The sequence below is a fragment of the Bufo gargarizans genome, chromosome 3 (assembly GCF_014858855.1).
Source record: "Bufo gargarizans isolate SCDJY-AF-19 chromosome 3, ASM1485885v1, whole genome shotgun sequence".
NCBI lineage: Eukaryota > Metazoa > Chordata > Amphibia > Anura > Bufonidae > Bufo > Bufo gargarizans.
In genome coordinates this window covers 286,113,400-286,130,292 of record NC_058082.1, presented here as the reverse complement: position 1 = coordinate 286,130,292, position 16,893 = coordinate 286,113,400, and the positions used below count along the sequence as shown (strand labels likewise).

Genomic DNA, 16,893 nt, shown 5'->3' with positions numbered 1-16,893 from the left:
TGATCACCCATATAGACTCCCTGATCACCCCCCTGTCATTGATCACCCCCCCTGTAAGGCTCCATTCAGACATCCGCATGACTTTTTACGGATCCATGGATACATGTATCGGATCCACAGAACGCATGCGGACGTCTGAATGGAGCCTTACAGGGGGGTTATCAATGACAGGGGGTGATCAGGGTAATCAGGGTAATCACCCCCCTGTCACTGATCACCCCCCCTGTAAGGCTCCATTGAGACATCCGCATGATTTTTTACGGATCCATGGATACATGGATCGGATCCACAAAACGCATGCGGACGTCTGAATGGAGCCTTACAGGGGGGTTATCAATGACAGGGGGGTGATCAGGGAGTGTATATGGGTGATCACCCGCCTGTCATTGATCACCCCCTGTAAGGCTCCATTCAGACGTCCGCATGTGTTTTGCGGATCCGATCCATGTATCCATGGATCCGTAAAAATCATGCGGACGTCTGAATGGAGCCTTACAGGGGAGTGATCAATGACAGGGGGTGATCAGGGAGTGTATATGGGTGATCACCCGCCTGTCATTGATCACCCCCCTGTAAGGCTCCATTCAGACGTCCGTATGCTTTTTGCGGATCCGATCCATGTATCCGTGGATCCGTAAAAATCATACGGACGTCTGAACGGAGCCTGACAGGGGGGTGATCAATGACAGGGGGGTGATCAATGACAGGGCGGTGATCAATGACAGGGGGGTGATCAGGGAGTTTATATGGGGTGATCATGGGTTTATAAGGGGTTAATAAGTGACGGGGGGGGGGTGTAGTGTAGTGTAGTGTGGTGTTTGGTGCGACTGTACTGACCTACCTGAGTCCTCTGGTGGTCGATCCTAACAAAAGGGACCACCAGAGGACCAGGTAGGAGGTATATTAGACGCTGTTATGAAAACAGCGTCTAATATACCTGTTAGGGGTTAAAAAATTCGGATCTCCAGCCTGCCAGCGAGCGATTCGCCGCTGGCATGCTGGAGATCCACTCGCTTACCTTCCGTTCCTGTGAGCGCGCGCGCCTGTGTGAGCGCGCGCGCCTGTGTGCGCGCGTTCACAGGAAATCTCGCGTCTCGCGAGATGACGCCTATTGGCGTTAGTGTGACCTGGGAGAGCCGCCGTGATGACGCCTTTCGGCGTTAGCGCGGCGGCAAGCGGTTAAAAAATCCCTTGGTCAACAGGGCCCTAAACAGGCTGGTCATGGAGGGATTAATTATGTAAAATACCCTCACAACACCTCAGTTCAGAGGGTCGGGGTCTTGTGAGCCGGCATGTGGTTACTATATGTTGCCCCCATTGGAAACCAGTGTAATAAGATCAGATATGTTAGTGATGGGCCTTGGTTTGCCTCATCCGCACAGACTTTGTACATTCCCCTTCCCTTCAAGATGGAGTTCATGACATCACAATGCCACTGCTGACCTCTGTCCACTGAATATGCAAATCCCATGACATCACAATCAAGTGCCCTCCTTCATCCACTGAATATGCAAATTAGATGACATCACAAACCAGGACTTGGCAACCTTCTGTAGACTATGACATCACAATCACCAATGACATCATAGAGTTCCTTTTTACAGTTCCGAGACTCCTGAAGCTCAGTCTTTCCAGATACTTCAAACTGGCGCGATACTTCTGTGTTATTTGCGAGTTTGGATGTAAATTGACTTTGTTTTTTAACGTCTTTTGGAATAGTTGACAATGAGCTCCAGGAAAAGACGTAGAGGGAGAAAGAAAGAGGAGGCTGCGGCCGAAAATGAGGAGGAGAAAGATTCAAAGCGAGTTCCACATAAGAGACCCAGGATCGGGACCGAAAAAGAAGCACCAGATGGAAAAACGCCATCCAGTCCATCACCGCCAAAGAGGAAAAGATCAAGCGAGCAACTTGACGGTAGCAAAACCAGAGAACCCAGACAGGGTAAGAAAAAAATCTAAAATGAGAAACCTGTGCTAGCTCTCAGCCAGTCCTGCTCCGGCCTCCAGAGAGTTTGCGCCTCTTTAAGTGCGGATAAGTTTTGCTACCATCACATACTCGGAGAGGGTGGGTGCGGCAAAGTCATCTCGTCGACGGATGTCATCCGTAGAGAGCAGGTGGCAATTAAGATACAGTAAAAATCCAAGTCATTAAAGTCCCACCTTACCGAGAGATACATCCTAAGGCTTTCCAACGAGTGTCCCTTCCTAGTCCACGGGTATGGCGTCTTCCACACAGCAGACATTTTTTTGATCTATCAACTGGGCGGACCTGGAGGCTGGAAGAAGCGAGTCCCCAGTAACATTGCCGGCTGATGATCTAAGTGACTTTCTCAACCAAGCAATTCCTGTGCCTTTTAGTGAAGTCTACAAAAACGACATTGAAGAAATAAACCAGAATCTCTTTAAGAACATCTGTTTTGTGGGTCCTGAATGGGCTGAAGATTACACAAATACCACCGTCCATTCAGATGTGTTACCACCGGATACAGCACAGGATCACAGATCTGATTCAATTACCTAATCATACCCGAGGAACACCATCGTTCAGAGGACCACCATCCTGCTAGATATCCATGATGCAAAGGACCACCATCCTGCCAGATTTCCATGATGCAGAGGACCACCATCATGCCAGATATCCATGATGCAGAGGACCACCATCCTGCCAGATATCCATGATGCAGAGGACCACCATCCTGCCAGATATCCATGATGCAGAGGACCACCATCCTGCCACATATCTATGATGCAGAGGACCACCATCCTGCCTTATATCTATGATGCAGAGGACCACCATCCTGCCAGATATCTATGATGCAGAGGACCACCATCCTGCTAGATATCTATGATGAAGAGGACCACCATCCTGCTAGATATCTATGATGCAGAGGACCACCATCCTGCTAGATATCTATGATGCAGAGGACCACCATCCTGCTAGATATCTATGATGCAGAGGACCACCATCCTGCTAGATATCTATGATGCAGAGGACCACCATCCTGCTAAATATCTATGATGCAGAGGACCACCATCCTGCTAGATATCTATGAAGCAGAGGACCACCATCCTGCCAGATATCCATGATGCAGAGGACCACCATCCTTCTAGATATCTATGATGCAGAGGACCACCATCCTGCCAGATATCTATGATGCAGAGGACCACCATCCTGCCAGAAATCTATGATGCAGAGTAACACCATCCTGCCAGATATCTATGATGCAGAGGACCACTGTAGTGTACGGGAGAGTAATACCCCGTCACTACAGAAGGGTCACTTGGGTATTGTCGTTCCCCCTGTATTTATGGGGAGGTTGGTATAGAATATCTTGTCAATGTACTGCTATGTATTTTCCTGTTACTGTGAAACGTGCGTGTGCAGGCCGGCTAGGGTGTCATTCCAGCTCTGAGTCACTAGAGGGAGCTAGGGAACCCTAGGTTATATAAGGCCCAGTCAGGAAGTAACAGCAGTGTGTTCAGACAGTGGGAGCAGAGGTCAGAAATGATCCTGTGTCTGAGTGAAAGCCAGGCTATGGGCCTGTGAGAGCAGAGCAGGCCCCAAGCCTGCCGACCAGGAGAGGGTAGTAAAGGCCCTGTAACCGGGTTCCGGATCCAAGGAAAAGGTTCCCCTCCTGAGTCATCATCCGTTTAGCTGAAGCAGCATAAGCAAGTCACCACCCAAGACATAGAATACCACAGAGGCCGATCAGATAAAGCAAGAGGTACTCAAGATAACAGAGGAGGTACTAGATAAGGACAGTTTCAAGGGTACGCCAGATAAAGGGCATTAGACCTTGGAGATAAAGTCACATGTGTCAGGACCAGTCAGGAATAGTGTGCAAGCCGCCTGTACTGCATCTCCTACAATCAACACTCTGTATTATACATTGCTAAGACCGGCCATTCTGTACTCCCAAGAACCACCTGTATTCTTATGGAAAACCAACTGTCTTTCATGGAACTGCGCTTCCAACTGCGTCTATGTATGATTATAACTGATATTCAGTAAAGTTCCAGTTTTTGTTGGCTATCCTGTGCTTGCTTCGTTCTTCTACAATATCCTACACTGCGTGTCACCGTTTAATTGACACTGGCGTCACGAACTTTGAAATACCTGCCTGTTCCAGTATTTGCCCCAATTGAAGACGACAGTGGATCCCAGGTTAGTGGTCAATCTGCACTACAAAGCCCAGCATACACTACTGACCCCCTGGGACACTGCATCGCTCTTTTTGGCGTCACGAACAGGATACGCATACTTCTGAAGTGCAGAGAAGTGTGAACTGTGTGCTTTAACTATTCCACCACCATATTGCAAAGACTGTAACCGTTATTTCTAAATCTGTGGATTACAATCGTGCCTGGGAGGAATTGGAGGCGCTGTGCTGTGTTGCGCTACCCCCAGAGAGAAAATCGTATTTGTGGACTGTGTTTTATGGGACTTTTCATCATCCTGCTTGCTGTCAGTGAATTGCAGCATCAGGACATCTAAAATGGCCGCCGACGCCATGAGGCTTTTTACTGCGCCATCAGGATGTGCGGAGGCGCGAAGATTTGGCGCCGAAACCTTCCAAGAAGAAGGAGGAGACGATTGCCCTGGAGCGCCACCCACCTTGAGGAGTGACGACGCGGCTGACTACTTTGAAGAGTTACGCCTGGGAGGCGGGCCTCAGATGGAGATAGACCGGCCCAGTGTGTGGGAGGGGTCAGTGTCGACTCTGCACCCAGTGAGTGAAGAGATGGCGTACGCGGAAGAGCCGGAGTTCGATGCCACGTGCGAGTGGGGCGCCACTCCTCCGGACTTTCCTGAGTTGGGGCCGTGGGACCCCCTAGCCTGGACGGCCACCCCCTGGGCCCAGGCCATGGACTTGAGTATCACTCGTCCTCAGTCCCCACCGATCCGTCGCCGGCACGCAGAATGGCCGGCTATTATGGAAGAATTGAGAGCCGCGGTGGCTAAAAAGAACACCAGCCGGAAAAAGCGGTTTGAAGAAATGGCCAAGTCCATACAAGGAGACTCCTTTCCGGGTAAGCCCCAGCTAGAAAGGCGCCGCGGGATCGTGGTGTCCTTTGATAAGGAAAAAGGCTACGGGTTTATCCAGGAGTTGGGAACTGGCCGGGACTTCTATGTGAACCGGCGGTCGGTGAAGCGGCACTACCTCCCGGAGCATCTCCATAATTTAACTATGGGAGAGATCGTGGAGTACACCCCCGCCGAAAGTCTACGGGGCCCCTACGCTACCGCAGTCACTCGTCCGAAGGCGCCGGCTGAAACCTGGGACCCTGAGAAAGAGGGGACAGATCCGGTTGAGACGGAGGGAGTGCAAGTGGAACCGGCCCGAACCACCCATCTGCAAAGCCAGGCTTACCTCAGTCCCGACGTTTTCTGGGAGCCCATCGTGCTGCAGGGGCTGGAGGAACGATACCCCCCTCCGGATGCGGTGAGACGTGTGGAAGAGAAGGAGCGGCAGGACAGCTGCCGGCGGGCAGAGGAATGTGCTGAGGCCCGGCGTCAAGCAGCAGCTGCCACCGTTACCCCAGAGGCCACTGTCCCTGAACCTCCGGTAGCTCCGACCACCTGCACCAAAGCTGAACTAGAGGCCCAACGTAAGAGGGTGTATTGGGTAGCGGACCTCGGGTGCGCAGGAGGCGTGCGGTGGTTCCCGTTTCCGAGGACGGAGGCCGAAATGGAGGCCATGAAAGACAAGCCTCCCCCTCTAAAGATTGTAAGAGGAGATGGTTTCCAGATGTGGCCGGCCTTGCCAGAACAATTGCTGCAGGTTCCGTACATCGACTCGTCATCCGAGGAAGAATATGACACTCGCTTGTGAGTACTCCTGCCCTCATGTCCATCTCCTTAATGGCCGTGTTGTCCCTCCAGTTGGCAGAGCTGGTGAAGCTCGCTGCCAGTTACACACGGCCGGTGGCATTCTAACTGAATAATGGTGCCACTGTATACCACTGCTTCCAGCTGCCCTTGTTATGTTTGGGACATCCGGTTTGCTGCTATAATCCCAGTTGTGCCTTAGTTTGCACTGTTCTTCCCTTTTTACCCCCATTTCAGGTTGAAAAGACATTTTTATGTCAGCACTATTTTAAAGGGTAAGCAGGACTTGCCAGGATAACATGGCCCTGGTATTGTCAGAGTCCTGTATTGTCATTTTATATATGTGCTGCTGACAGTATTTAATAACCGTTTTTTTTTATTCAAGTATATGTGCCCAGAGATGGACTTCCTATGTGCAAGCCTCTGCGAGGTTAATTTTATCATGGACTTATTTATTGTCATGGACTATCCTGGTTCTTTAAACATCCGCTGTGCCAGGTCAGCGCCCCCGTTCCACTCACTATCCTGTGAAAAAGAGAACGACGCCCCTTGTCACCAGACTTCACCTTTGCCAATTGGGTCTGATAAGAGTGTAATTGACATATATGTATGTATGCATGTGTCTTTCTCTATTTCAGGTCATGATTCCAGTTGGGCGGGCCCTGATGGAGTACGAGGTCGTACTCAGCTTAAAGCAGCGGGGTATGTAGTGTACGGGAGAGTAATACCCCGTCACTACAGAAGGGTCACTTGGGTATTGTCGTTCCCCCTGTATTTATGGGGAGGTTGGTATAGAATATCTTGTCAATGTACTGCTATGTATTTTCCTGTTACTGTGAAACGTGCGTGTGCAGGCCGGCTAGGGTGTCATTCCAGCTCTGAGTCACTAGAGGGAGCTAGGGAACCCTAGGTTATATAAGGCCCAGTCAGGAAGTAACAGCAGTGTGTTCAGACAGTGGGAGCAGAGGTCAGAAATGATCCTGTGTCTGAGTGAAAGCCAGGCTATGGGCCTGTGAGAGCAGAGCAGGCCCCAAGCCTGCCGACCAGGAGAGGGAAGTAAAGGCCCTGTAACCGGGTTCCGGATCCAAGGAAAAGGTTCCCCTCCTGAGTCATCATCCGTTTAGCTGAAGCAGCATAAGCAAGTCACCACCCAAGACACAGAATACCACAGAGGCCGATCAGATAAAGCAAGAGGTACTCAAGATAACAGAGGAGGTACTAGATAAGGACAGTTTCAAGGGTACGCCAGATAAAGGGCATTAGACCTTGGAGATAAAGTCACATGTGTCAGGACCAGTCAGGAATAGTGTGCAAGCCGCCTGTACTGCATCTCCTGCAATCAACACTCTGTATTATACATTGCTAAGACCGGCCATTCTGTACTCCCAAGAACCACCTGTATTCTTATGGAAAACCAACTGTCTTTCATGGAACTGCGCTTCCAACTGCGTCTATGTATGATTATAACTGATATTCAGTAAAGTTCCAGTTTTTGTTGGCTATCCTGTGCTTGCTTCGTTCTTCTACAATATCCTACACGGGGTGTCACCGTTTAATTGACACTGGCGTCACGAACTTTGAAATACCTGCCTGTTCCAGTATTTGCCCCAATTGAAGACGACAGTGGATCCCAGGTTAGTGGTCAATCTGCACTACAAAGCCCAGCATACACTACTGACCCCCTGGGACACTGCACCACCATCCTGCCAGATATCCATGATGCAGAGGACCACCATCCTGCCTGATATCTATGATGCAGAGGATCACCATCCTGCTAGATATCTATGATGCAGAGGACCACCATCCTGCTAGATATCTATGATGCAGAGGACCACCATCCTGCTAGATATCTATGATGCAGAGGACCACCATCCTGCCAGATATCTTTGATGCAGAAGACCACCATCCTGCTAGATATCTATGATGCATAGAACCACCATCCTGCTAGATATCTATGATGCAGAGGACCACCATCCTGCCAGATATCTATGATGCAGAGGACCACCATCCTGCCAGATATCTATGATGCAGAGTAACACCATCCTGCCAGATATCTATGATGCAGAGGACCACCATCCTGCCAGATATCTATGATGCAGAGGACCACCATCCTGCCAGATATCTATGATGCAGAGGACCACCATCCTGCCAGATATCCATGATGCAGAACACCACCATCCTGACTGATATCTATGATGCAGAGGATCACCATCCTGCTAGATATCTATGATGCAGAGGACCACCATCCTGCTAGATATCTATGATGCAGAGGACCACCATCCTGCTAGATATCTATGATGCAGAGGACCACCATCCTGCCAGATATCTTTGATGCAGAAGACCACCATCCTGCTAGATATCTATGATGCATAGAACCACCATCCTGCTAGATATCTATGATGCATAGGACCACCGTCCTGCTAGATATCTATGATGCAGAGGACCACCATCCTGCTAGATATCTATGATGCAGAGGACCACCATCCTGCTAGATATCTATGATGCAGAGGACCACCATCCTGCTAGATATCTATGATGCAGAGGACCACCATCCTGCTAGATATCTATGAAGCAGAGGACCACCATCCTGCCAGATATCCATGATGCAGAGGACCACCATCCTTCTAGATATCTATGATGCAGAGGACCACCATCCTGCCAGATATCTATGATGCAGAGGACCACCATCCTGCCAGATATCTATGATGCAGAGTAACACCATCCTGCCAGATATCTATGATGCAGAGGACCACCATCATGCCAGATATCCATGATGCAGAGGACCACCATCCTGCCAGATATCCATGATGCAGAGGACCACCATCCTGCCTGATATCTATGATGCAGAGGACCACCATCCTGCCAGATATCTATGATGCAGAGTAACACCATCCTGCCAGATATCTATGATGCAGAGGACCACCATCATGCCAGATATCCATGATGCAGAGGACCACCATCCTGCCAGATATCCATGATGCAGAGGACCACCATCCTGCCTGATATCTATGATGCAGAGGACCACCATCCTGCCAGATATCTATGATGCAGAGGACCACCATCCTGCCAGATATCTATGATGCAGAGTAACACCATCCTGCCAGATATCTATGATGCAGAGGACCACCATCATGCCAGATATCCATGATGCAGAGGACCACCATCCTGCCAGATATCCATGATGCAGAGGACCACCATCCTGCCTGATATCTATGATGCAGAGGACCACCATCCTGCTAGATATCTATGACGCAGAGGACCACCATCCTGCTAGATATCTATGATGCAGAGGACCGCTATCCTGCTAGATATCTATGATGCAGAGGACCGCCATCCTGCCAGATATCCATGATGCAGAGGACCGCCATCCTGCTAGATATCTATGATGCAGAGCACCACCATCCTGCTAGATATCTATGATGCATAGGACCACCATCCTGCTAGATATCTATGATGCAGAGGACCACCATCCTGCCAGATATCCATGATGCATAGGACCACCATCCTGCCAGATATCAATGATGCAGAGGACCACCATCCTGCTAGATATCAATGATGCAGAGGACCACCATCCTGCTAGATATCTATGATGCAGAGGACCACCATCCTGCTAGAAATCTATGATGCAGAGGACCACCATCCTGCTAGATATCTATGATGCTGAGGACCACCATCCTGCCAGATATTTATGATGCAGAGGACCACCATCCTGTCAGATATCTATGATGCAGAGGACCGCCATCCTGTCAGATATCCATGATGCAGATTACCGCCATCCTGACAGATATCCATGATGCAGAGGACCGCCATCCCGCCAGATATCTATGATGCAGAGGACCGCCATCCCGTCAGATATACATGAAGCAGAGGACCGCCATCCCGTCAGATATACATGATGCAGAGGACCACCATCCCGCCAGATATCCATGATGCAGAGGACCACCATCCTGCCAGATATCCATAATGCAGAGGACCACCATCCTGCCAGATATCCATGATGCAGAGGACCACCATCCCGCCAGATATCCATGATGCAGAGCTCCACTAACATCTCCAGCATTTCTATATTATTAATGAACTTAGTTAATAAAATCTTTCTGGGTTTTCTAAGTTCTTTGGTTCCTTTTTATTTATGCAGTTCAGGTCTATGCACATGGTACAAGGAGACCCCAACCAGGAGTAACAGCCACACCCCAAAAACAGCCATAGTGCCTCCATTAAGAGCACTGTTAGCATGACCCCCCTCATTAGTGTCAGCACAGTGTCCCTATAAACACTATGACCTTGCCTTCCGACCATTCCAGATCCAGCAGGACTGTCCCTAATTTCGCTCTCTGTCTTCCGGTCCCTGAGAGCTGAGGCATATTCTGACTTCATCTGTATGTGGATCCTCTGGACACAGCGGTGAAGAAGGAACCATCAGCTTCCTCCTGCTCCACCATTTAGCTGCTGCCAGTGGTTCAGCGCAGGCGGGCCCGATACAGTGACATCACCGAACCTGCTGTGCTGGGCCACACATGACGTAGACCGGAGAAGAGCAGTACTGCTCTGCACCGCTCCTTGTGGGAACATTGGATGGGTTTATTTCAAAGTTATGAATGCATGGGGCACTTAGGGGGCCTCATAATGTGTGGAGTGCACTTTTGGGGGTGTCACACAATTTATAGGGGGCACTTAAGGGGCCTCACACTGTGTGGAGTGCACTTATGGGGGTGTTATACTGTATAGGGGGCACTTATGGAGGCCTTATACTTTTTGAGGAGTACTAAGGGTACATCATACTATAAAGAGGCATAAATGATGCATTCTTACAGTGCTGCCACTGGGTGGAGTAATAGGCTTGGCTTAGTGTATAAATATATATTGCCATGGTGGGCTACACGTGACACAGATTTTTTTTCTCCCCTTGGGCTTTCCACAAGGGGGGGGTCTGAATATTGCTCCCTATTTGTAATCATTAAATTTAGCTGAAAACGTCCGGCTGCCTGCAGCCACCACCAGGGGGAGCTCAGTACATACCTCCCTATAGGAAGATAAGACTGTGGCGCACCCCATACTGCTGACTGAACCCCTGCCGCAGGAGCGAGACCGTATTGATTTCCTGCCACGTCCTCTGCTCCTGCATTGTGTCTGCGCCATTTATACCCGCAACTCGCCTGCGCCTCTTTACACGCTGCCTGTGGGGAGTAGTAGTCATTCACTAGGCTGACACATGTAGTCACATATGTTTTGGGCACATCCACACAGAATGGATCCACTTGGGATGCATATCTTATTTAAAGGGTTAATACTGCCACCGACCCCCTGTATTTATACCAGCTGGGTTAAGTGTAACGTTATAAGCCAATGAAAGACTATTATTACCGCTGTCCTGAGGATCGGCCATCAGTATTAGGTCGGTGGCGGTCTGACTCTCGGCATCCTGGCTGATCATGTGTTTGAAGGGGCTCCAGCAGGAGCGGTAGATGTTTAGGGCCGCCGTTTTCTGACTGCGGACCCTGCACTCAATTGTATCTGCTTCCACTGGACCGAGATACAATTGAGCATACAGCAGCGTCAGCAGAAAAAGGGTATCAATGGTGACGTAGACAGCGTGGTGACATCATCACACCACCTGCGATGTTCCACAGGAGAGGCCGGGTCTACATGGCATCATTATGGGAGCACTCGGGGACAAGTGAGTAGAGACAGCCATCCCCTTTTTTCTCCATGTGCCCTATCCCTAATATTTTGGTTAGGGTTTCACTAGGAGGTGTCCATCTTCCTTCCCTAGTTCTGAGGCCTGATTCCCTGTTTCCCCCTTCCCTCCTATGCTCGGTGTGGTGTTTCCCTCCCACACTGAAGCGTGACTGGTATTCGCTCCAGATATTTTCTTGGGATGGAAGAGAAATCCAGGGAATCCTCATCTATCCTGTACTCATCCGATCATGTTCCTCAGGTTGTGGAGCACCTCAATGTGAGAGGTGTTGGGCCCTTCTCTATGAGTTAGAGCACAGCCACTGAAATTCCGGAACTCCTGCTCCAGCAGACACAGCCCGTTTACAGCCACTTGAATGGCCTTTTAAAAGCCCGAGGTGGAGAAGTGCTCCAGGAGTGGTGACCTGGAGGTTGGAGTCCATTGATGGCACATTTGGACTCCCTTCACTTTCCCGCATTCGAAGCGTACTCACCTCTCTTTGCTCGGGCCTTCAGGCTGGGCAAGATGATAATTTTTTTTATAAGGCACACTTTATTTATTTATTTTGTTTCACTGTGTGTTAACTTTTCACATTGTCCATCACAAGGACTTGCAGGGTCCGGCACCCTTATGGGTTATCCCCTGAGGTCAGGGGATGGGCGTGTATGGCCATTAGGTTCCTCGCCCCCCTCAACCCCTTGTCTTTCGCCTCTGGGGGGGGGGAGCCACACCTTGACTAAGGGTCCTTTTATTCAATACAGTGATCTATCAGATTATCAGGTAAGAGTGTTTCTATAAATGCCCATTCCCAATAAGCTGCTAGCGATCATCGTCAGGTGATTCCGTCGTTCCGGCAGCACCAGAAATCATCGTTCCTGCTCAGCAGATCGTGGAGTATAAACAATGATCTACTGCACTGGAACAATGACTTTCTATGGGGACCAGCGGTCGCTGTATTGCTCTCTTGTCCCCATACGGCGAGGGATGTAAATGCTGATGATTATCGGGAGCATCTGCTTCGTTCCTGATAAACTGTCAGCTCATCGGTCCAAGAAGAAGAAGGACCCTAAGGCTCTTGGCTAACACCTGAGGTGGAAGCCAGAGCAACAACAAGCTCTTCCTTGGCTTTGGCTGAAGTGGGCAACCTGTCCCTGACCCTCACAGGGTCTACTGGCTTGGAGGGATGGGGAATGGTTTTATGGGGGGCTTGCAATAGACCGCACCTTTTGAGGCACATGCGTGAAGAAAGTCACGTTCCTCAGGTCACCATGTAGTAGGACGGATCACGGACCCATTCAAGTTGAACATGATGCCCGTGCATTGGGGAGTGCAAATTGCGGTCCCCAATGCATTCATTTTCCTTTCCGTCCTAATAGAAGTCTATGGGCAGAGGAACGGATCCGTCGTCCTTCCGTCTTATGGATTCCGTTATAACCATGTTATAATGGAAAGCCATAACAGGAATCCCTAACACTAGTGTGAACCCACCCTACGTGGCATTCTTAGTAACGGTACTGACCCAGAGAGTAACCTCATCATGTTGATTGTGATTGATGAAAAATTTAGGATGTAAAAACTTAGTATTGTTGTTTTTTTCCTATCTCCCATGCAGAAAGGGTTAATGAAAGTTATGTGTACCTCAAAATGGTGCCATTAAAAACTGCAACTTGTCCTACAAAAGCCAAACCCTCATAAGGCTACATAGACAGAAAAATAAAAATAAATATAGCTCTTTTTAACCACTTAAGGACCACAGGTTTATACCCCCCTAGTGACCAGGCCCTTTTTTACAAATCGGCACTCCACAACTTTAGCGGTTTATTGCTCGGTCATGCAACTTACCACCCAAATGAATTTTACCTCCTTTTCTTCTCACTAATAGAGCTTTCATTTGGTGGTATTTCATTGCCGCTGACATTTTTACTTTTTTTGTTATTAATCGAAATTTAACGATTTTTTTGCAAAAAAATGACATTTTTCACTTTCAGCTGTAAAATTTTGCAAAAAAAACGACATCCATATATACATTTTTCGCCAAATTTATTGTTCTACATGTCTTTGATAAAAAAAAATGTTTGGGCAAAAAAAAAATGGTTTGGGTAAAAGTTATAGCATTTGCAAACTATGGTACAAAAATGTGAATTTCCGCTTTTTGAAACAGCTCTGACTTTCTGAGCACCTGTCATGATTCCTGAGGTTCTACAATGCCCAAACAGTAGAAAACCCCCACAAATGACCCCATTTCGGAAAGTAGACACCCTAAGGTATTCGCTGATGGGCATAGTGAGTTCATAGAACTTTTATTTTTTGTCACAAGTTAGCGGAAAATGATGATGATTTTATTTTTTTTATTTTTTCTTACAAAGTCTCATATTCCACTAACTTGCGACAAAAAATAAAAAATTCTAAAAACTTGCCATGCCCCTCACGGAATACCTTGGGGTGTCTTCTTTCCAAAATGGGGTCACTTGTGGGGTAGTTATACTGCCCTGGCAATTTAGGGGCCCAAATGTGTGAGAAGAACTTTGCAATCAAAATGTGTAAAAAATGACCGGTGAAATCCAAAAGGTGCACTTTGGAATATGTGCCCCTTTGCCCACCTTGGCAGCAAAAAAGTGTGACACATCTGGTATCGCCGTACTCAGGAGAAGTTGGGGAATGTGTTTTGGGGTGTCATTTTACATATACCCATGCTGGGTGAGAAAAATATCTTGGTCAAATGCCAACTTTGTATAAAAAAATGGGAAAAGTTGTCTTTTGCCAAGATATTTCTCTCACCCAGCATGGGTATATGTAAAATGACACCCCAAAACACATTCCCCAACTTCTCCTGAGTACGGCGATACCACATGTGTGACACTTTTTTGCTGCCAAGGTGGGCAAAGGGGCACATATTCCAAAGTGCACCTTTCAGATTTTGCAGGCCATTTTTTACACATTTTGATTGCAAGGTACTTCTCACACATTTGGGCCCCTAAATTGCCAGGGCAGTATAACTACGCCACAAGTGACCCCATTTTGGAAAGAAGACACCCCAAGGTATTCCGTGAGGGGCATGGCGAGTTCCTAGAATTTTTTATTTTTGTCACAAGTTAGCGGAAAATGATGATTTTTTTTTTTTTATCTTTTTTCCTTACAAAGTCTCATATTCCACTAACTTGCGACAAAAAATAAAAAATTCTAGGAACTCGCCATGCCCCTCACGGAATACCTTGGGGTGTCTTCTTTCCAAAATGGGGTCACTTGTGGCGTAGTTATACTGCCCTGGCAATTTAGGGGCCCAAATGTGTGAGAAGTACTTTGCAATCAAAATGTGTAAAAAATGGCCGGTGAAATCCGAAAGGTGCACTTTGGAATATGTGCCCCTTTGCCCACCTTGGCATCAAAAAAGTGTCACACATCTGGTATCGCCGTACTCAGGAGAAGTTGGGGAATGTGTTTTGGGGTATCATTTTACATATACCCATGCTGGGTGAGAGAAATATCTTGGCAAAAGACAACTTTTCCCATTTTTTTATACAAAGTTGGCATTTGACCAAGATATTTTTCTCACCCAGCATGGGTATATGTAAAATGACACCCCAAAACACATTCCCCAACTTCTCCTGAGTACGGCGATACCAGATGTGTGACACTTTTTTGCTGCCAAGGTGGGCAAAGGGGCACATATTCCAAAGTGCACCTTTCGGATTTTGCAGGGCATTTTTTACACATTTTGATTGCAAAGTTCTTCTCACACATTTGGGCCCCTAAATTGCCAGGGCAGTATAACTACGCCACAAGTGACCCCATTTTGGAAAGAAGACACCCCAAGGTATTCCGTGAGGGGCATGGCGAGTTCCTAGAATTTTTTATTTTTTGTCGCAAGTTAGTGGAATATGAGACTTTGTAAGGAAAAAAGAAAAATCATCATTTTCCGCTAACTTGTGACAAAAAATAAAAAATTCTAGGAACTCGCCGTGCCCCTCACGGAATACCTTGGGGTGTCTTCTTTCCAAAATGGGGTCACTTGTGGCGTAGTTATACTGCCCTGGCAATTTAGGGGCCCAAATGTGTAAGAAGTACCTTGCAATCAAAATGTGTAAAAAATGGCCGGTGAAATCCGAAAGGTGCCCCTTTGCCCACCTTGGCATCAAAAAAGTGTGACACATCTGGTATCGCCGTACTCAGGAGAAGTTGGGCAATGTGTTTTGGGGTGTCATTTTACATATACCCATGCTGGGTGAGAGAAATATCTTGGCAAAAGACAACTTTTCCCATTTTTTATACAAAGTTGGCATTTGACCAAGATATTTTTCTCACCCAGCATGGGTATATGTAAAATGACACCCCAAAACACATTCCCCAACTTCTCCTGAGTACGGCGATACCACATGTGTGACACTTTTTTGCAGCCTAGATGCGCAAAGGGGACCAAATTCCTTTTAGGAGGGCATTTTTAGACATTTGGATCCCAGACTTCTTCTCACACTTTCGGGCCCCTAAAAAGCCAGGGCAGTATAAATACCCCACATGTGACCCCACTTTGGAAAGAAGACACCCCAAGGTATTCAATGAGGGGCATGGCGAGTTCCTAGAATTTTTTATTTTTTTGCATAAGTTAGCGGATATTGATTTTTTTTTGTTTTTTTCTCACAAAGTCTCACTTTCCGCTAACTTAGGACAAAAATTTCAATCTTTCATGGACTCAATATGCCCCTCACGGAATACCTTGGGGTGTCTTCTTTCCGAAATGGGGTCACATGTGGGGTATTTATACTGCCCTGGCTTTTTAGGGGCCCTAAAGCGTGAGAAGAAGTCTGGAATATAAATGTCTAAAAATGTTTACGCATTTGGATTCCGTGAGGGGTATGGTGCGTCCATGTGAGATTTTATTTTTTGACACAAGTTAGTGGAATATGAGACTTAGTAAGAAAAAACAAAAACAAACAAAAAATTTCCGCTAACTTGTGCCAAAAAAAATGTCTGAATGGAGCCTTACCAGGGGGGGGGGGGGTGATCAATGACAGGGGGGTGATCAATGACAGGGGGGTGATCACCCATATAGACTCCCTGATCACCCCCCTGTCATTGATCACCCCCCCTGTAAGGCTCCATTCAGACATCCGCATGACTTTTTACGGATCCATGGATACATGTATCGGATCCACAGAACGCATGCGGACATCTGAATGGAGCCTTACAGGGGGGTTATCAATGACAGGGGGTGATCAGGGTAATCAGGGTAATCACCCCCCTGTCACTGATCACCCCCCCTGTAAGGCTCCATTGAGACATCCGCATGATTTTTTACGGATCCATGGATACATGGATCGGATCCACAAAACGCATGCGGACGTCTGAATGGAGCCTTACAGGGGGGTTATCAATGACAGGGGGGTGATCA

General features: G+C 47.9%; 1 protein-coding gene across 1 annotated transcript in view; it reads left to right on the top strand.

Annotated features, from left to right (window-relative positions):
* Positions 1–1,725: 1,725 nt before the first annotated feature.
* NLE1 (notchless homolog 1) overlaps positions 1,726–16,893 on the top strand; it is a 57,192-nt gene continuing 42,024 nt past the window's right edge. The window contains exon 1 of the mRNA XM_044285612.1: positions 1,726–1,942. Coding sequence (XP_044141547.1) covers positions 1,726–1,942 — 217 coding nt within the window. The remainder of the gene's footprint in view (positions 1,943–16,893) is intronic.